The sequence below is a fragment of the Phyllostomus discolor genome, chromosome 8 (assembly GCF_004126475.2).
Source record: "Phyllostomus discolor isolate MPI-MPIP mPhyDis1 chromosome 8, mPhyDis1.pri.v3, whole genome shotgun sequence".
Lineage (NCBI taxonomy): Eukaryota > Metazoa > Chordata > Mammalia > Chiroptera > Phyllostomidae > Phyllostomus > Phyllostomus discolor.
In genome coordinates this window covers 61,454,742-61,475,878 of record NC_040910.2, presented here as the reverse complement: position 1 = coordinate 61,475,878, position 21,137 = coordinate 61,454,742, and the positions used below count along the sequence as shown (strand labels likewise).

General features: G+C 46.1%; 1 protein-coding gene across 1 annotated transcript in view; it reads left to right on the top strand.

The window, feature by feature from the left end:
• The window catches only part of TOP3A (DNA topoisomerase III alpha), a 33,543-nt gene that overhangs the window by 7,783 nt on the left and 4,623 nt on the right, over positions 1-21,137 (top strand). Inside the window, exons 4-16 of the mRNA XM_028534290.2 lie at positions 474-549; positions 1,295-1,403; positions 3,115-3,258; positions 3,400-3,570; positions 4,268-4,368; positions 6,211-6,285; positions 7,507-7,589; positions 8,743-8,950; positions 10,501-10,686; positions 10,879-11,008; positions 18,292-18,405; positions 18,509-18,674; positions 19,441-19,584. Of these exons, the coding sequence (XP_028390091.1) occupies positions 474-549; positions 1,295-1,403; positions 3,115-3,258; positions 3,400-3,570; positions 4,268-4,368; positions 6,211-6,285; positions 7,507-7,589; positions 8,743-8,950; positions 10,501-10,686; positions 10,879-11,008; positions 18,292-18,405; positions 18,509-18,674; positions 19,441-19,584 (1,707 nt within the window). The remainder of the gene's footprint in view (positions 1-473; positions 550-1,294; positions 1,404-3,114; positions 3,259-3,399; positions 3,571-4,267; positions 4,369-6,210; positions 6,286-7,506; positions 7,590-8,742; positions 8,951-10,500; positions 10,687-10,878; positions 11,009-18,291; positions 18,406-18,508; positions 18,675-19,440; positions 19,585-21,137) is intronic.

Here is a 21,137-nt window from a genome sequence, read left to right as displayed (position 1 = left end):
TCTTTTATAAGCACACTAGTGCCACTCATGAGCCCCCGCCCCCATGACCTGATCACCATCCAAAGGCCCTGCCTTCTCCACCATCACTTGGTAATAGGATTTGAGCATATGAATTGTGAGGTGGGAAGTAGACAAACTATAGAGACCATAGCAGTGACCTAGGATTAACTGATTTATTGTGAATTTTTACCATACGTTTAAAATAAATAGCTACTTTTATATGTGCTCTCCAAAATAGCCAGAATTTTTCATTCAGTCATTGGATTACATTTGTCCTGTTGCAGATAGGCATGAAAGGGTTCTAGAATTTCTTTTTAGCAGCTCAGAGGTGCAGAGTCTTGCTTTTAACACTGGCATTTTCATGTGGGACTTTTTCTGTGAGGGCTCCAGGCGTGAGTGCACTGGAGTAAATTTTCCTCATTAAAATGGAGGATCCTTCATTTGTGCTTTTTGTGTTTTCGGTTCTTCTCTAGGCAGAGCTGCAATCCCCTTGTCCTCTTTGAAGCAGAAATTGAAAAATATTGCCCAGAGAACTTTGTAGACATCAAGGTAGGATCTTTTGGAAGACCTATGGCACTGGAGTTGTGTAACCACAAAATAATTGGACTGAGTGACTTCCGTATTTTCAATGTATTGGAATTTAGAGTTGAGATTTTCCACCAAACTAAGCACCATGACTTAAAAATTATTCTCACTGACTTTATAAATGAGGCCATTTAAACCAGGTGGACCAGGAACTGAGGTAAAGCCTTTTTATGAATAGGAGTTGTTTAAACTCTAAGTATTGTTTAATTACTAATTCTAGCTCCCACTCCCCTCTGGTTAGAATGAAGAGACTACAAAGTAATATAAACAGTTCTTTGACAGTAAATTGTGTTTTCAAGCATTTAGGGCACCCATAGTTAGTTCAATGGTAATTGGGAAACCTTGGGATGAAACTCAAATGAGAGGTTTATTTATTTATTTTTTAACCAGAACATAACCAGACCCACTCGAGTTACATGTATGTGTTAGAGCTGAATTTTAGGTTTCTTCATGCTGGTATAGTTACGTTCAACCCTCAGTCTTCCAGAAGCTCATGAATGGGTCTGTGATTCTAAGCTAGAGGGTTGCATTAGTTACTTCACCATCCTTGTAACTGGTAAGAATAGTTTTCTCTGGTTTCTTTTTCTCGCCAAGTTGGCATAGTTCAAGAACATCATGAATATTCAGTCACATCTGTTTAGTATAGAGGTATAAAGTAATCGCTCTGCGGGCTGGGCTCTCACTGCGTGTTTCCCATTGGGAATTTCAGAAAACTCTGGAACGAGAGACTCGGCAGTGTCAGGCCCTGGTGATCTGGACTGACTGTGACAGGGAAGGTGAAAATATCGGGTTTGAGATTATCCACGTATGCAAGGCTGGTAAGTGATGCCACTTCTGAGTTCCTGTGCCTTGGGACCACATAAATAGATGATTCTCCTACATATGTGTGTGAGGGGTTGTGCCTGAGTTCCTCCCTGTATACTCTTCTCCTGAATTCATCTGCCATTCTCATTGGCTTAGAGCAAGTCTCTGACCCTTTGGGTGCTTGGACTTCCTCATTTGGAAAGTCGGGCCAGTTTGGTGCAGCTTTTAGAGCAGTATGAGGACTGAATGAGCCAACAGGTGGCACAGACCCTGAAGCACAGGGCTTATCCTGTTAGCTCCAGTAGATGGCCAACTCCTGAAGAACAAGGACTTCTGTTCTGTTTTTTTTTTTTTTTAATTATGTATTGAATATGTACAAAAGAATGTAAGCACCATAGGTAAAGTATCAAGATTAATTCTAGAATACTTCATTTGGCCCTGGCTGGTGTGGCTCTGTTGGTTGGAGTGTTGTCCTATGCACTGAAAGGTCACGGGTTCAATGCCCAGTCAGGGTACATACCTAGGTTGTAGTTTTAATCCTGTTGGGATGTGTATGAGAGGTAACAGATCAGTGTTTTCTCTCTCACATCAATTTCTTCCTTTCTGTCTTTCTCAAATCAGTAAATGTATCCTTGGGCAAGGGTTTAAAAAATAAAGCATTTCAATTGTTTTAGGATTTTTTTTTTCTTTTTTAAAATTAAGTTTAGTGTTAACACAATTCTTGGGTGTGCAAGATTCTATTTTTTAAATCTAGATCAATTTATTTATTATTGACATTGGAGAGAGAGAAAGAGAGAGGAGAGCATTGATTTGTTGTTCCACCCATTTATGCATTCATTGATTGCCTCTTGTTTGTGACCTGACCAGGGGTCAAACCCACAACACTGGCACATTGAGACTCTGTTCTAACCAACTGAGCTACCCAGCCAGGGCAATCTCCTATGTTAACTTTATCTTCTAAACATTAATAAATGTTGAAGTGAACTGAAATGATGCATACAGGGTTAATAATTTCAGATAACTTAGAGCAGGGGTGTCAAACTCTTTTTCACTAAGGGGCCATATCAGCCTCCTGGTTGCCTTAAAAGGCCACATGTAATTTTAGGACTGTATAAATGCCACTGCTCCTTACCTAGGGACAAGGAGCTTGGCACTACTGCCAGGTAGAAACAAAGTGGAGGGCTGGATTCGGCCCACAGGCCTTGTGTTTGCCACCTGTGACTTAAGGGAAGTGAGGTGCAGGCCATTCGCAGCCTTCAAAGACTGGGGGTGTTGCTGTTTTCCTTGTGTGTTCTTGAGTTTGAAGTTATAGTAACTCCTGTGATTTAAATACATTACCTTTCAGGGACTGTGTATATGTCCTATGTTACTTACATGACAAGATATTAAATTCCCCTGTAGGGACCTTTGGATTAACATTTTTCTTTCCCCAAAAGGTCTAAGAGAGCAAGTGAGATTAAAGTCTTAAAAGGCTCACCCAGATAATTTTAGTTAATAGCTAAATTCAGTGTACTTCTATTTCTGACAGTCCTCAGTTTGGCAGTTATAATGAAGTTTACCTCTTAGAGAGCATACTGTTCATTTAACCTAACTGGTAAAATTAGATACCTTGCAGCTTCTTGAATTGCTTCCCACTCGTTCAAGGCTGCTGAAGGAAAGCAAGCCCTTGATGATGAGAGGCAATGTGACTTGACGCTGACTGCAGTGAGTCTCTCCGTTCCACAGTGAAACCCACTCTGCAGGTGTTGAGAGCCCGTTTCTCTGAGATCACCCCCCGAGCCATCAGGGTGGCCTGTGAGAACCTGACACAGCCTGACCAGAGGGTGAGCGATGCTGTGGACGTGAGGCAGGAGCTGGACCTCAGGATCGGTGAGGAGCCGGGCTGATGCCTCTGAGGGCCCATGTGGCCCCTGGGCATTGGGTTATAGAAGCCAAAGTGAGGTTTATGTGTACGGTAAATATGTGCAGCTAGCTCTGGCCTTGTTTTTCCTGTCCTTCCTCACTTTCCAGGAGCTGCCTTCACTAGGTTCCAGACACTGAGGCTTCAGAGGATCTTTCCTGAGGTATTGGCGGAGCAGCTGATCAGTTATGGCAGCTGCCAGTTCCCAACACTGGGGTTTGTGGTGGAGAGGTTCAAAGCCATTAAGGCTTTCGTGCCAGAAGTCTTCCACAAAATTAAAGGTAGGGCTGGGGGAGTGATTTATGGTATGGAACCTCTTACTTGAAGGGCCTAGGTCCTAGAGAACCTTAGCATGTTGTCAGTCTGGAGGACTATCTGTGAAAGGCATGGGGTTATGAGGACCTATGTGTGCACCTGTGGCAGCCAGCCTGTGCAGTTGGATCACCACCCAGACTTTCCCAGGATGGGATTATACAGAGAACAGAGCACACAGGGCGTGCAGGGGGATGGGAGCGGGGCGGGGGGGCAGGGAGGCCATGCTCTTGCTCACATGCAAGCTGTGTGGAGCCAGAACACAGGCTGTTGCTCTGCAGTTGTTTACAGTCCAGGCTCATGTCTGAGAACAGTTTCTGTTGGGACGTTTCGTTCGTTCGTTCGTTCGTTCGTTCGTTTGTTTGCCAGGTCGGTCCCACAGTCACTTCCTGATGCCCTCATCATACTCTCACAGGGTGGGAGAGGCAGTTGGAGCTTGGGAAGGGGACTGTGGTCTCCTTTGCCATGCACAACCTCAGGGCCCATTGGATGACCACGGGCACCGTGGGCTGGCGGTGGTGCCAACAGTGCTTGGTATCCACTTCAGGTTTCCCAGCGATCCTCTCTGTTTCATATCCCTTTGACTGTCATTGTAGTACTACTGTTTCTATTTGTCACGTCACGTAGCTCTGAGTCACGGCCTTCCTGTTTGTATTTTCCTGATAGTAACTCATGACCACAGAGATGGCATCGTCGAATTCAGCTGGAAAAGGCACCGTCTCTTTAACCACACGGCATGTCTTGTCCTCTATCATCTGTGCATGGAGGTAGGAAACAGCCTGAAGCTCCCCTGGTGTGAGACAGCTGTTCCGCAGTTTCCCAGGCCAGTTCCTCTGCACTGGCAGGGGCGGTCCTGTCCTCTTTTCCCTCTGATCTGTAGCTGTCTCAGTCTGCATCTCAGGAGATCACTTTTTGGGGACTAGTAAAGAGTAGGACCCCACCAAAACAGCACTAAAAAATGTGAAAGAAAAGGATCTATAGAACTTCCAGGTAATGTCAAAATTTTAGGAAATATGTAGCTGAAATTTTTCCCTGAAGCGGAGTACTGTCATTGGTAAGTAATAAAGAATCACCTGGCTCTGTCCGCCAGGCCAAGGTTGCAGGTCTGATCCCCAGTCACAGCACACACAAGAAACAACCAATGAGTGCATGGATAGATGGAACAATGGATTGGTGTCTGTCTGTCTGTCTCTCTCTCCCCCTCTCTCCCTCTCCCTCTCAAAATCAATAAATAAAAGTAAAAATAAATAATAAGGATTAGCCAGACCAGCCTAGGTCACAGACTCCTACAGCTAGATGGAGGTTGGACAGCATCTGGTCCTATTCTACCATTGGTCATATGAGATCTGAAGAGATGGAAGTCACAAACGAGTGAACAAGTTAATTTTATACAATGACAAATGAGGGGGGGACAGGAACGGGACTGCTCTAGGCATGGTGGTCGTGAGGGACATTTGAGTGAAGGCCAGAGTGATTGGCAGGAGGCAGCCACAGGAGGACCTAGGGAAGGCGTGTGTCAGCAAAGAGAGCAATACGTGCAGAGGGCCACGACGGCTCAGGCCACCGGCCATTCAGTTACACCAGCCCAGTTACATCTCTCAGACTGACAGGCCACTTTACGATGCTGCTTCCTGTCAGCTCATGACTGCCTGTATTAACCCAGGGGCTGCACACAATGGTACCTACATAAAACTTGGGGCTCTGTAGGTTGGATAAGTCATCTGTGCTTCTCAGTTGTAGCACATTGGTGGATTTAGCATTGATTTGCTAGGGGGGCTAATGACTGTTGAGCCCCTGCTACATGCCAGATACACCATATGTTTACATGTCATTTTCTCTAGGCCTGATAGTGCCTGTGCAGGTAGACTTGCTCTTGGACATGACAGGTGAGGAAGCTAGACAAGTGAAGGGACAGCACAGACCCACTGGGGCTAGGAAGGGGCTGAGCACAGGTTGGCTCCCAGCAGGTCTGACTCCAGTTCCCCAGACCACGCTGCTTCACCCTTTACCTGAAAGCCACACAGCCGCCTTGCACGTCTATCTGTTCAGTACACAAGTCCTGCCCTCTGTTGTGCTCCAGGATGTGGTGCAACAGAAGCAGGTGGGGTACTTTGAGCTCCTCATCAAGAGCACCAGTTCCAGTCTATTTGGGTTTTGATACATAAATATTCTCATTAACAAATCACTTAAGCTGAGTTCTTTGTCCATTCGAAGTCTCTTAAAAGTGTGAAATTGGTCTTAGGATTAGAGTTCTCCACTTTGTGTTACATAATTTCTTCTATTTCTAACTCTGTATTATAAAGAATTAAAAAAAAAAGGACCCCCTTGATGAGAGATAGGAAACTAAGGAGGTGTGTGGGCTGCTGTGTTTCACGGGCTCCAGAGAGGGCTTATGAGATTGCCCCTCTGAGTCTGGGCTTGAGTGGGGAGGGGTGCTGGCATTAGCCCTGCTGTGGGCTGCAGGCTAGGGTCAGTGGAAGCTTGCCTGGGATGGCTCAGGAGCCTCTGTGGAAGGTGGCTGTGACCCAGAGGAGTAGCTTCTCTTGCCGAGAAGCTGGGGGAAATGCCTCTGCAGGTTGGAATGGCATCTGCTTTTTTTGGGTTTCTAGGATCCCACAGCGACTGTGGTGGAGGTCAGTTCTAAGGCAAAGAGCAAGTGGAGACCTCAAGCTTTGGACACTGTGGTATGTTCTGGAGGGATTACGCCAGCCCTGACTTCAGGTTTTTGGGACCAGGATGCTGCTGCAGACGATGGCCCAGTGACATTACTCCTCCCAAGGCCACACAGGAAAGTGCTTGGAGAAAACAGGAACTCTAAACCATGGGCCTGCTTGGCCTCAGTGCTTTTTTTACATAAGTTGTTAGTGCAGTATAACTGCTTTATGTGAGGTTGGAGAAACAAGAAGAGGCAGATAAGTCACCCCTCACCATGCCATTCTTATGTAATCACTGATAAACCTTGGTGTCATCTCTTCCTATTTTTTTCATGTGCTTATTTTTTATGGAGTTAAAATTGGAATAGTTTTTCTAGCCAAGCATTTTTCTTTTAATATTCTGTATAATCTGTGTAAACATTTAAGTATCTGCTTTATGAGCCTGTCCTAGAACAGGACTTCTCAAAATTTTTGACCCTAAAAAGAGCCACCCCCATGGGACCCAAGTCTGAGTAAACACTTTAGGGAGCCCCTTTCTAGGCAGCACTTTGCCAGGAAAATTCAGAGTCCAGTTCCTGCAGAGGCTAACTCTAGAGGTTGAACATGCAGAATGTGTAGGCTCAGAAACATGCAGGACTAGTGGGCAATGCAGTCTCTCTCTTGGATATGATGCTGTGTGGGGGGGGGGCACACTGAGGGATGATGGGAGAGTTGAGGATTGATTTCACAGTAGGCATAAGTGTTTCATTCCTCATGGGTTGAATATACTTTGACACGTAGCCAATCATTGTTGGAGTGTCACCAAGGGGAAAGGATAGTCAATTATCTCATAGGAGGCCTAGAAGATTGGCATTCACAATCAGGGGAACTTGCTGGGTCTCCAGTGGTGTTCCCAAAGGGCAGTTCTCAGACTGCCTGTGTGAGTGTCAGTGTGTCAGGTGCTTGTTAAAAGTGCAGATGCCGGCCTCTTTCCCTGCTCTCCTGTCAGAATCCTGAGTGCTTGGGGCCCAGGGATCTGCTTGCTTCTTAGGTGAGTCTTGCTTCTGCACATCAGGGTCTGGGAAGCACTGGAGCAGGATCCAGCTCTGCCTAGAAGGCCCAGAAGTCTCTCCTCAGCATTGTCCTCCCTCTGTGTGATAGACAGTAGCTGGAGAGACTGGGGCCACATGGTCTGAAAATGAACTGGGTGGTTGTGTATTGCCCTCTGACTCATGCATGATGCCCTAACATGCCTATTGACACTTTTAACAGGAGCTCGAGAAGCTAGCTTCTCGAAAGTTGAGAATAAATGCTAAAGAAACGATGAGGATTGCCGAAAAGCTCTACACTCAAGGGTAAATATTCCACATTTAGAAATAGAATTTGATGTGTGAAGTAGTTTAGAAATGGAGCTCATGGGGAGATACAAACCATCTAGATGTCACCTAAGCTCTGAAGTAGAGGAATTTTGACAGTGATTTCTATTTTCTGATAATGGAAAACCCATTTCAAATTCTTTCCTAAAACAAGGGCCCATAGGGTAAATCCAAATTCCAGTCTTGATCCCCCAAGCAGCTCCCCCTGAGGTCCCAGCAGGTGGTGGGAAGCACCTTTAGGAGTGGTTTGCCCATTGCAAATCATGCTGCTTCAAGGGCCCTGAGCACCCCAGACCATCCAGTGACTGGAATTCTCACAGACTGGTGCGGTAGCCACATGCTCTAGCTGACTGTCGAGTCCTTGAAATTTAGGTTGTCCAAATTGGAATGTGCTTAAATGTGAAATGTTATACTGGGTTTCGAAGACTTTTATGAAAAAAAGAATGCAAACAATCTCAGTAATGTTTAAGTGGCTAACAAAATTTATAGTTGCATATAGGGTCCACATTATAGTTTGCATTGTTGGGAGGCACTGTTGTTTCTGTACTTAAGGCGGTAGAGTCCTGGCTGGTGTGGTGCAGTGGGTTGAGTGCCTGCCTGCAAACCAAAAGGTCCGCTGGTCCAACGCCTGGTCAGGGCACACGCCTGGGTTGCAGTCCAGGTCCCCAGTGGAGGGCATGCAAGGGGCAGCTTATTGATGTGCTCTCTCTTCTCGCTGTAAAGAATTTTTTTAAAATCAAAAAAAGAAACTGGTAGAAGCACACACTATTGCAGTGTCAGGGGCATGGGGCTCATGCCGGTTGCTCTGTCAGACTGTCGCTGGACAGGGCCAGCAACATGCCTCAGCCACGTAGCTGCAGGCTGAGCTGTGGCCAGTGTGCCCTACGCTGTGCCATCCTGTCATCTATCCTTTGGCTGCTTTGCGGATCCTAGCAGGAGAGCCTGCTGCTCCTCACCTCATTGCAGGTTGAGGGGGCACGTCTCAGAACTTTCCTCCATGGAGGTAACCCAGGTTGCCTTCTTTTGAGTTGGCTGGATCAGGTGGATGATTGCAGGTGTCACCAGGTGTTTTCAATCTAATTCAATTGTTCACAGACAAATTTCTTATTCTGTTTGTTTACCTTCGTATTAGATACATCAGCTATCCCAGAACTGAAACAAACATTTTCCCCAAAGACTTAAACCTGACAGCACTGGTGGAACAGCAGACCCCTGACCCACACTGGGGGTCCTTTGCCCGGAGCATTCTAGAGCGGGGCGGCCCCACCCCACGCAACGGGAACAAGTCTGACCAAGCTCACCCTCCCATCCATCCCACCAAGTACACCGGCAGCTTACAGGTTTGTTCCCCTGGCTCTTCGGCCTACTGTGGCCCCAGGGGAGGGAAGGGGTTGGCGTTTGGGTTTGAATTTACTCTGGGCCCCCGCTGTGGGAACTCAGTGATTTTGAAATGTCTTGCGCACTTCAGAAAAGTGGTATCAGTATCACATTTGCCTAGGTCACAGTTCCATCTGGCTTCCCTGGGAGACCCCCATGGCAGAGTCTGCTCTCTGGCCAGCCCCACTCTGCCCCACTCTGCCCTGGCCCCTGAGAAGAGCCACTTAGCCCCCTCGTCCCCTTGTCAGCAGGAAGACTCCTGCTCATCCTCCTAGGACTGGAGCAGTTCCTACCACACACTCAAACTGGTGTCATACTCCTCTGTCATGCTCCAGCCACAGTGGGACTGGCACACTTAGCACTTTCTCACCATTTTCTTTTAATAACAGTATTCTTTCTGACTTTATTCTGATTTTAAAGGTAATACATGTTCATTTTAGACAATTCAGAAAATACAAATGATTGTAAGGGGGAGAAAAATTGCCTCTAATCTTACCTCCTACTGAGAACCACCTTTTGGTTATACATGTATATAATATTCTTACATTAAAATTATAACCTTAGTTTAATAAACTACTTTTTTTCATTTTATATTTTCGATATGCTAAAATATTTTAAAGTATATTTAAGGGTTGCATAGTTGTACCGTAATTTATTTTGCCTAATCTGTTTTTGAAGGATTAAGTTGTTTCTTTCTTTTTGACACATGATACACTGAAATCAACATTTGTATACGTGAATATTAGTGTGGATCTCTCACATTCTTAGGAGAGTTAATGGATATGAGCATGAACATCTTTTGGCTCTTGATAGATTGAGCCTCATTAACTGCTTGATTACTGAATTGATGGAAAATCACCATGACCCCTGTGTTCATGGAGTTGGTCTAAGGCTGCTGGGTGCATATTCACTGTATGTGTCATGTGTACAAGGGTGTCTGGTTAACTTCTTAATGCTTTCACCTTGTTTTGTGCTTAGGTTGGGTTTACATCAAAAGAATCATTTCTCAGCCCTGGCCCCATGGCTCAGTTAGTTGGAGCATGGTCCTATAGACCAAAAGGTTGTAGGTTTGACCCCTGGTCGGGGCACATACCTAGGTATGGATTCAGTCCCCAGCCGGTACACATACAAGAGGCAACATGTCAATGTCTGTCTCACTCACTCTCTCACCTTTTTTTCTATCTACAAAATCAATAAATATATCCTCAGGTGAGGAATTTAAAAAATTTAAAAAAAAATAAATAAAAGAATCACTATCCAGTCTTGAGAGCAACATGACTCCCTTGCTTATCTCTGCCTGATGAGAGTTGCGCAGTTTACCAGCCTAAACCCATGAGCGCACAGTGCAGCTGCCTGGCCCTGCATTAGTTCAGGGGCTTCAGCAGTGGTGTGCCCTATTCTGCGCAGAAATTTGGACTGACGGGTGGCCTGAACTAGGTGAAACTACCAATGATGCTGAAATCCTTGAGCACTATTATTCTGTAGGGAGGTTCAGACTTTCTTTTCTGCACAGGGAGATGAACAGCGACTGTACGAGTTCATCGTTCGCCATTTCCTAGCTTGCTGCTCCCAGGATGCTCAGGGGCAGGAGACTACTGTGGAGATTGACATCGCTCAGGAACGCTTTGTGGCCCATGGTCTTGTGATTCTGGCTCGAAACTATCTGGACGTGTACCCATATGACCGCTGGAGTGACAAGGTGATAAATCATAGATGCAGTGAGGTGTTGGAATCCATGTCTCACCCCACGGGCCTTAGGGAGGAGGGGACAACAGTCCTGGTCCCATCTTAGGGCAGCTGGATGCACCAGAGCATGTTGTTTGAGCTGCAAATTGTCTCTGCCCGCATGCCATGGCAGAGATTTGACTGACACTTCTGCTGCTCTCCGTAGACCCTCCCTGTCTATGAGAGAGGCTCCCGCTTTCAGCCCAGCACCATGCAGATGGTGGACGGGGAGACCAGCCCCCCTCAGCTGCTCACTGAGGCCGACCTCATTGCCCTCATGGAAAAGCACGGCATTGGTCAGTAGCTCGTTGTCATGGTAACTGGTGGCTCAGGAGCCCAACAACTGTAATGTGGGTGTTACATTCTAGACCCTGCTTTATAGCTAATGTGAGGCTTAGAGAAAGTAACAACTTAACCTAAGGTCACAAAGTGTGTGAATTATTAAAACAGGTCCAAGAAACTCTACAGTCTTTGCTCTGCACCATCTGGATGTAGATGCCTCAAGAACTACTGGGGGTTTGGTTCTAGACCACTAAGTAAAGGGAGTCCCACTAGTTTTTTTTGTTTTCCAGTATATATAAAAGTCGGGTTTACACTATACTGTAGTCTGTTAAGTGTGAAATAACATTATGTCTTAAACCCACTGTATATACTTTATTTTTTAAAAGCTTTTATTTTTTTTAAATATACTCTATTGATTATGCTATTACGGTTGTTCCATTTTCCCCCCTTCATTCCCCTCCACCCTGCACACCCCCTCCCACCCACATCCCCCCCTTAGTTCATGTCCATGTGTCATAAGTTCTTTAGCTTCTATTCTTGCCTTCCCCCTATTTTCTACCTACCATCTATGCTACTTATTCTCTGTACCTTTTCCCCCTCTTTCCCCCTCCCACACCCCTGTTGATAACCCTCCATGTGATCTCCATTTCTGTGGTTCTGTTCCTGTTCTCATTATTTGCTTTGTTTTGTTTTTGTTTTAGGCATGGTTGTTAATAATTGTGAGTTTGCTGTCATTTTACTATATGTTTTTTATCTTCTTTTCTTAGATAAGTCCCTTCAACATTTTATATACCAAGGGCTTAGTGATGATGAACTCCTTTAACTTGACTTTATCTGAGAAGCACTTTATCTGCCCTTCCATTCTAAATGAAAGCTAAGCTGGAAAGAGCAATCTTGGATGTAGATCCTTGGCTTTCATGACTTGGAATACTTCTTTCCAGCCCATTCTTGCCTGCAAGGTCTCTTTTCAGAAATCAGCTGACAGTCTGATGGGAATTCCTTTGTAGGTGACTGTCTCCTTATCTCTTGCTGCTTCTAGGATTCTCTCCTTTATTTTAATCTTGGGTAATGTAATTATGATGTGCCTTGATATGTTCCTCCTTGGGTCTAACTTCTTTGGGACTCTCTGAGCTTCCTGGACTTCCTGGAAGTCTATTTCCTTTGCCAGATTGGGGAAGTTCTCCTTTATTATTTGTTCAAATAAGTTTTCCACTTGTTGCTCTTCCTCTTCTTCTTCTGGTACCCCTATAATTTGGATGTTAGAACATTTAAAGATGTCCCGGAGGTTCCTAAGCCTCTCTTCATTTTCTTGAATTCTTGTCTCTTTGTTCTTTTCTGTTTGATTGTTTCTTTCTTCCTTCTGATCCACTCCATTGATTTGAGTCCCAGTTTCCTTCCCATCACTATTGGTTCCCTGTGCATGTTCCTTCATTTCACTTAGCATAGCCTTCATTTTTTCATCTAATTTGTGACCAAATTCAACCAATTCTGTGAGCATCCTGATCACCAGTGCTTTGAACTGTGCATCTGATAGGTTGGCTGTCTCTTCGTTGCTTAGTTGTATTTGCTATGGAGCTTTGATCTGTTCTGTTTGGGTGTTGTTGTTGGTTTATTTATTTATTTATTTATTTATTTATTTATTTTGGGGGGGGTCTTCTCCTGCCTGTTACATATGAGGGGCGGAGCCTTAGGTGTTCACCAGGGCAGGGCAACCCAGTCACTGGGTTGTGATGCTGAATGTGGGGGCAGGGTCTGAGAGGGAACAGTGGCACTTGCTCCACTCTGTTGGATTTCAGTCCCTTGCCCCATTTCCCCCAAGCAAACTGGACCTTTCTGGTGCTGATTCCCGTGTGGGTGGGCTTGTGTACATACCAGGACCCTGTGGGTCTCTCCAACAAACTCTTCTATTAGGTTGGGAGTCTCTTCCAGCACCTCAACCCCCACAGGTGTTTTCAATCGGTGTTTTGAGGCTTTATTTCCCAGCACTAGGACCCTGGCCTGCGTGGTCTGTCTTGCTCCCCAATTTCACCAGGTTTATCTGCGCATGAATGTGGGACCGCCTGGTCAGCTAGTCACCTTGCTCGCAGTGCCTTGCTTCACAATCGCCGCCTTCCTGGGTCTGCCAGTAGCCACCCCGCACCCAGGGTCTGCCAGCCACCACCTGTATACTTAGGGTTCACCCACTGTTGGCGGGGTTTGTCGGCTGCTGCCTTGCACACCCGGTGCCACCGCTTTTTGTGCCTCGACCCCTCTCCACCCCACTGCCGACTCCGCCCCTCCTACCTGTCTGGATGAACGTGTCTATTTTAACTCCTTCATTGTTGAACTTCCATACAGTTCGAATTTTTGTCACTTCTGGTTGTTATTTTGTTCCTAAATTGTTGTCCTTATTTTGGTTGTGTGAGGAGGCACAGTGTGTCTACCTACACCTCCATCTTGGCCGGAAGTCTTTTGAAGCTTTTATTTATTCATTCTGAAGAGAAAACTTACTTACTTTTAGAAAGGGGGAAGGGAGGGAGAAAGGGAGGGAAACATCAATGTGTGAGCGATACATTATTGGTTGCCTCTTGCAAGTCCCCCAGCTGAGGGCCTGGCCAGCAACCCAGGCACATGCCCTACTTGGGAGTCAAACCGGCGACCTTTCAGTTTGCAGGTTGGCACTCAAATCTACTGAACCACACCAGTCAGGGCTATACTTTAATTTTAGAATGTTTTATTGCTAAAAAATGCTAATCATCACCTAAGACTCCAGGGAGTTAACGATGTTTAAACTGGTGTGGGGGCTCTTGCCTTGATATGGATATAAACACAGTATCTAAAAGGGCAATAAAATGAGGTGTGCCTGGCAAGACAGGCATTTCCCATAACTTGGAGGTCTCAGCTGGGAGCAGGGGCTGCCCATAGACTAACTATTTTTGGCCCACGCTGGGGTTTGTTTGTATAAGGTGCCAACATGTAAAACTTAGGAAATTCCACGTAAAAATCTATCTCTTCCATTTTTTGAATTATCAGGAGATCCAGCAGTCTGAGCCTCCGCTCTCAGACAGTTTGGAGTTGAACGGCAGGGACCCAGGGGCCTCAATTTGCCCGCCTGCTGTTAGGTGTGGGAAGCCACACTCTTAGATTTTTGTTAATGTACTTCTCATAATTGTTTAGGAATCAGAAAGTAGGTTCATATGGTGGCAGATGGGTGCTAGATTTAATGGGTGATCATTGCATAGTTATAGAAATTTTTCTTAAAGATTTTAGTTATTCATTTTTAGAGAGAAGGGAAGAGAGGGAGAAGGAGAGAGAAACATCAATGTGTGGTTGCCTCTCACACGTCCCCCACTGGGGACCTGGCCTGCAGCTCAGGCATGCCTGGGAATCAAACCAGTGACCCCTTGGTTCACAGACCCATGCTCAAGCCACTAAGCTACATCAGCCAGGGCTCATAGTTATACAAATGTTTAATCACTGGATAATACACCCAAAACTAACGTAATATTGTACATCAACTGTAATTGAAAAATAAAAAGTATCTTTTTTAAAGAAAGAAAATAAGTTTAAAAATAAGAGCTAGGCCAGAATGGTTATTTCCACTAAGTCCTATAGATGACCCACTGCCTGTGGTCAGTTCTCACCACAGCGCTGAGGAAGATTGTCTCTGGGAGCCTCATTCTGAGGGGCCAGCGCAAGCTGGAGGGGGGTGGAGGGAGAGGATAGCTCCCTGGGCATGATGTGGAAGCAGGCCATTGCCTCTGGGGCGCAGCTGCCTCCCTACAAAGTGAGTTTGGTCACTGTGGCTCAGGAAGACGTGCCCTGACCTGGAGTCCCCTGGCCAGCACTGGATTATCCAGAGCCTGTACATTTAGGTAAAATTAGTGATAGTTTACCCCCTTACGATTTATTTATTAAAAACATACCTGCCCTGACTGGTGTAGCTCAGTGGACTGAGTGCCAGCTTATGAACCAGGGGGTCACTGGTTTGATTCCCAGGCAGGGCACATGCCTATGTTTCAGGCCATGTCCCCAGTTGAGTGTGCGTGAGAGGCAACCACACATTGGTGTTTCTCTCCCTCTCTTTCTCCTTCCTTTCCCCTCTCTCTAAAAATAAATAAATAAAATATTTTTAAAAAAAGAACATACAACCCTGGCTGGCGTAGCTCAGTGGATTGAGCGAGGGCTGCCAACCAAAGCATCGCAGGTTTGATTCCCAGTCAGGGCACATGCCTGGGTTGCAGACCACGGCCCCCAGCAACCACACATTGATGTTTCTCTCTCTCTCTCTCCCTCCTTCCCTCTCTAAAAATAAATAAATAAAATCTTAAAAAAAGAACCAGACATACAAAGTCTGCCCTGAATGATGTGACTTAGTGGGTTGAGCATCATCCGCAGGCCAGAAGGTCACAGGTTCGATTCCTGGTCAGGACACATGCCTGGGGTGTGGGTCATGTTCCCAGTTGGGGGTGTGAGAGAGGCAACTGATCGATGTTTCTCTTGCTCTTGTTTCAATGTTTTGCTGATCAGTGTTTCTCTTCTCTTTCTCCTTCCTTCCTCTTTGTCTAAAAATAAATAAATAAAATCTCTGAGAAGAAAAAAAAATATATGAGGCCTAGGCCTTGGGTACACAAAGAGGAGTACCACCTAGTCTGTCCCCATAAGGGCTCATGTAGCAGGAGAAACAGGCCAAACCAACACATTAGATACAATGTAATGGGTTCTGCAGGGACCTGGAAACCTTATAGTAAGAATTCTTGAATGAAGGCGAGTGTAGCAGTGCAGGAAGTGCACAGATAGGAAGGCACATGCTGCCAGGACAGTGAGGGTGGTCGAGGTCGTAGAAATGAGGCCAGAGAGGTGGTCTGAACCGTGTTGAGCCAAGTGAGGGGCTGATCAGCACAGAGCTGTCTGAGATTTCTAAGGAAAGGAGCAACGTAGATCTGCATTTTTAAAAAATGTTAATAGCGTTATTGAGACATAATTTTTGATACATAATTCATTGATTTAATGCAGTGCTTAGTATACAAGGTTTGTCCAGAAAGCATCCAGCAATGTAATCTGAAATACAGAGACATTTATTAAAGAAGATACAAGAAACATTGTACATAGGACAATGACATCTCAGTTCCCTTCAAAGTAGGCATCTTGGGTCCTCACACAGATTTCCTAGAATCTGGTCCAGTGTTTGAAACACTGCAAAATTTTTGTTGGAATCTCCATCTGCTGCCCTGTCATATTTTCCTGAATTTCATGGACAGTCTGAAATCTCTTCCCTTTCAAAGGTGATTTTAGTTTTAGGAAAAGCCAGATTTTGCAGGGCGCCAAATCTGGGCTGTAGTGGAACTGAGTTACCTGGGTGATTTGATGTTTCGCCAACAAACTCTGCACGGGATGTGATGCATGAGTGGGCATGTTTTCGTGATGAAGCTGCCAATCACCAGTTGCCTGTAGCTCAGCCGTTTTCATCATATTGCATCTCTCAACCAACAAAAAACATTGAGGCACAGTACTTATTAATTGTTTGGTCCAGAGGAGTGTACTCGTGTTAGACACCTTCCCAATCAAAAAGTTAACAGGGTCTCGATCTTGCTGCAACTTTGCTGCGCTTTCTTCAGGCATGGAGAACCAGGTGACTTCCATTAGGATATCTGGGCCTTCATTTCTGGACTATAACTAGACCCACAATTCATCCCTGGTTATGACCTTCTTGAGGAAATCTGGTTCATTAGTAGCGATTTTAATCACATCATTAGCAACTGCAGCACGATGTTCTTTCTGCTCTGGTAGCTGAAGCCACAAAACAGATTTTGTCATGACACGTTTCCTGCCAAGATCCTGCATCAAAATCTCAGACACAGTAGTTTTTGGAATCCCCAGATCAGCTTCTAGGGCTCGCACTCTCAGTCACCAGTCTTTGTGGATTGCAGCCCGTGCATGTTCAACAGTGTATTCTGCTTGTTCTAGGCCTTCCAGAATGTGAATTGCTTTCAACAGATTCTTGACCATCTTTGAAGCGTTTGTGCCACACTTTTATTTGTACTATACTCATTGCATCGTCCCCAAAGCCTTCTAAATCATCTGAATAGTTTCCATGGAGTAATGTCCAAGTTTAACACAAAATTGGATGCAGATTTGTTGCTTTCCTCACTCAGTCATCTTGAACATGAGGGCCACACAGTACACGTGCTCACTCAACAGTGTCTACCACTCTCACTGACTAGTACAGTGAAGCCATCATTGTTCACACATGTGCATTCCACACCACTCTCCTTGGCTGCCAGGTGATGTCAACATCATGTAAACCATTCTTGTTATATTGACAATGACTGCATTTTTCTGGACAAAATTATGCAGCTGTCACTACAAGTCAGACCTTTTCATTACCTCTAAAAGAAATGCTGTACCCAGTCACTCCCCATTTCCCCTTCTTTCCAGTCTCCCCAGCCCTAGGCAGCCACTGATCTTTCTGACTCAGGAGGTCTGCCTATTTTGGACATTTCTTATCAATGGAATTATACAGTATCTGGTCTTTTGTAACTTGCTTCTTTCACTTAGTATGTTTTCAAGGTTCATCCATGTTGTAGCACTTGATTCCTTTTTATTACGAATACTATTCTGCATTTTTTTCAATTGACGAACTTTTGGGTTGTTCCCATTTTGTGGCTGCTGTGAATGCTGCAGTGAACATTTAAGCACAAGTTCTTATGTAGACATGTTTTCGGCTCGCTTGAGTATACAGCCTAGGAGAATTGCTGGGTCATGTGGTGACTGTTCAGCCTTTTGAGGAACTCCCAGACTTCTTCACAGCAGCTGCACTGTCCCAACCCTCCAGCAGTGTGTAAGGGTCCCAGTTTCTACATGCCCTCTCCAGCATTTGTTACGGTCTTTGCTTTTCATTTTATTGATCCAAGTGTGCATGAAGTGATATTTCCTTGTGGGTTTGGTTTGCATTTCCCTGGTGGCGGAGTTGTTTTAGAAGGTCCCTTTGGCTACAGCATAAAGAATGGGGTGGGTTGAGGAAGCGACCAGAGCAGAGAAGACTGAGGATGTAATGATGCAGATGAGATGATGTAGGCTCTGGCTATAGCTCTGACACATGGGGTTGAGGATCTTAGAACTTCAAAGCTGGCGTTGACAGCTTTAGTGAGTTAGCAGACGTGAGGGAGAGGTAAGGTGGCCATTGTGGTTTCTATTATGGGCCAGATGTGAATAGAGGTGTCTTACCGAGAATAGGAAATCCAGGCAGAGGAAGGGGACCCACAGACACCTGGGAAGAAGGTCTGTATTAACCTGAGTAACCTAGAGTGGCTTTCAGGCACTGATGCGACACACGCGGAGCACATTGAGACAATCAAAGCCCGGATGTACGTTGGGCTCACCCCAGACAAGCGGTTTCTCCCTGGGCACCTGGGCATGGGACTTGTGGAAGGTAAGCAGAAGGGAGCTGCAGGGAGTAGCTGGGGAGGCCCCGTTGCTGAAGTTCCTGAGTTGTGTTGTGTGGACCGCACCGAACACCGCTCTTCTCGCTGCAGGTTATGATGCCATGGGCTATGAGATGTCCAAGCCTGACCTCCGGGCTGAGCTGGAGGCCGATTTAAAGCTGATCTGTGAGGGGAAGAAGAAAAAGTGTGTGGTTCTAAGGCAGCAGGTCCAGAAATACAAGCAGGTTTTCATTGAAGCCGTGGCTAAAGCTAAGAAGTGAGTGCCCGGCCCTGCTCTTCAGCACATGGGGTAGTTAGCTCTGCGGCCTTGGCCCTGCCGTTTCCCTAAGAAATGAGAGTTCTTGAGATGATTTCGCAGAAACCAGGTATTCTCATAACCATGCCCTTGAGGTTGGTAAGTTACCTTGACCAGTGGCCTTGTTTTCTGGCTCCTCCCCTTCAGGTTTTCCCCCTGGGTTTTGTTTGTTCCTTTCCACAGAGCTCTGTCAACGTAGAAACAGTAAACAAAGATCTGGTCCAGTTATTCTGGGCAGTGGGCCTTAGAAATGTCATTCTCCTGATTTTAATTCTGTCTTGAATTAGTATAGGCAGTACACTCGTGGTCAGTAAATCCAGGTGCTGGCTTGTAATCTGTTCTCTGGAGTGTTTGGAATGGCCATTTAACAAGTAGCATGCGTGCTTTTTTTTTTTTTTTTTTTCAACTATTTTTTTTAAGTTTTTATTTATTTATTTTTAGAGAGAGAAGGGAGGGAGGGAGAGACAGAGACATCAATGTGTGGTTGCTGGGGGTTATGGCCTGCAACCCAGGAATGTACCCTGGCTGGGAATCGAACCTGCGACACTTCGATTCGCAGCCCGAGCTCAATCCACTGAGCTATGTCAGCCAGGGCCCGCATGCGTGCATTTTTAAGATTTAGTTTTTTGTGTTTTTTTTAGAGGGGAAGGGAAGGAGAAAGAAAGGGAGAAAAAATCAATGTTGTATGCACATAAGGAAATTTATATATATTTTGCTGTGTCTTCAGATTGGATGAGGCCTTGTCCCAGTACTTTGGGGAAGGGGCAGAGGTGGCCCAGCAAGAAACCATCTACCCGGCTGTGCCAGAACCTGTCAGGAAGTGTCCTCAGTGCAACAAGGACATGGTCCTCAAAACCAAGAAAAGTGGCGGGTCAGTGCCCAGCTTCACCCCCCACCCCTGCCCCTTATGCTCACATGGTACCTGCCAGGTCTGCCAGACAGCTTGTGCTAGGCCCTGACATTTCATTTGTGTTGTTACTTGAAGGCGGCCTGCACTTGCCAGACCCCAGACTAGGTGCTGAGACAGACCAGTGGCCGATGGGGGCACTGGTGCGCAGTGCTGTGGGATTCAGGGGAGGGCGGGGGCTGAGTGTTGGTGGGGCTGGTGTCCTCTGTGGGTAGCACTTAACCTCTTCCGGTGTGGAGAGAAGGGTGGGGAAGCATGAACTGCAGACCCAAAGGATCTGCATTGAATTCCACTTGGACCACTTACGAGCTTTGTGCCCTAAAGCGGGTTACTTAACTACTCTGAGCCCCCATTTTCTATTCCAGAAACTCAGGGCAGTGATACCTAGTCTCCCTCACAAAACTGTGGGAAGGGTGAGGATTCAGTGGAAAGAGTCACAGGTCTAGCAGAGCCCAATACTTGAGAGATATTCAACAGCACTGATTCGCTTCTCTCCTTGTTTTGGCCCTGCATGGAGTCTGAACATCTTAAATCCCTCTTCATTTCCATGCATTCTTTCAGAGTGGGCAGGTTACCCCGAGGCTGAGGCTGCCTGGCCTGGCTTAGCTGTCCACGCCAACACCCTGGTGCTGGCGGAAGTTCAGGCTGGAGTGGTGGACTGGGTGGCAGCTGTCATTCATCGCATGCCGTTGCTGTGGCTGGCCTGATGCAGGGTGCTCAACAGGCACTATCTTATTCGACTCCATAACTACCCTACAGGGAGGTGTTTTTATTCTAGCTTTCTAAGGAGTGATGACCGAGGCTTAGCAGGCTGAGGTGGCTTGTCTATAGCAGGCAGCCCTGGGGAGCAGGAGAGGCAGAATGTGACCCAAGCCTTCATAGCCCTCCATTCTGCCAGCCCCTCTGGCTGCAGCACTGTTCGTTGCTGTGCTGCTATATGAGCAGGCGGTTTCCCTGGCTCTCAGGGGCCAGAGGCTGGTGAGCCGGGCCTAGCAGCGGTGGCAGGGCATGTGCTGCCCGCAAACATAAGCCGCTGCCACTGTAGGCTTAGTCTAGTGCCTGATGGCCACATGTAAGCACCTAATAAATGCTGTCGATGGTTTTTGTCTTTGCCACTGATGGGTAAGTGGACTAGTAATCATTGGAGTAGAAAGGGAAAAGGTACTTGCTTTTGTGTAAGTTCTGAGTTTCCTAAGTCCTTGGGTCACCCGGGTAGGTCTAGAGACTTGTAAGGTTTACTGCTCCAGGCTTAATCTGATCCATTTTCATTTCTGGGTTGTGTGACTTGCTATTTGAATGATTGGGATTTGGGATTTGTTGGTTTGTTTTACATGGTCTGGTCATACCAGACACACGCGAGGACATTGTAAATTGTGTGCATGTTGGCTAGTCCAGCCCTGGAATTTCATGACTGGAAGACATTGAGAAATGGCCAAAAAAGACATGATGCAGGTGTTAAGAGTAAAGGCTCTTGCATCAGACAGATCAGGTTCTGGTCCTAACTCCTCAACTCTCCT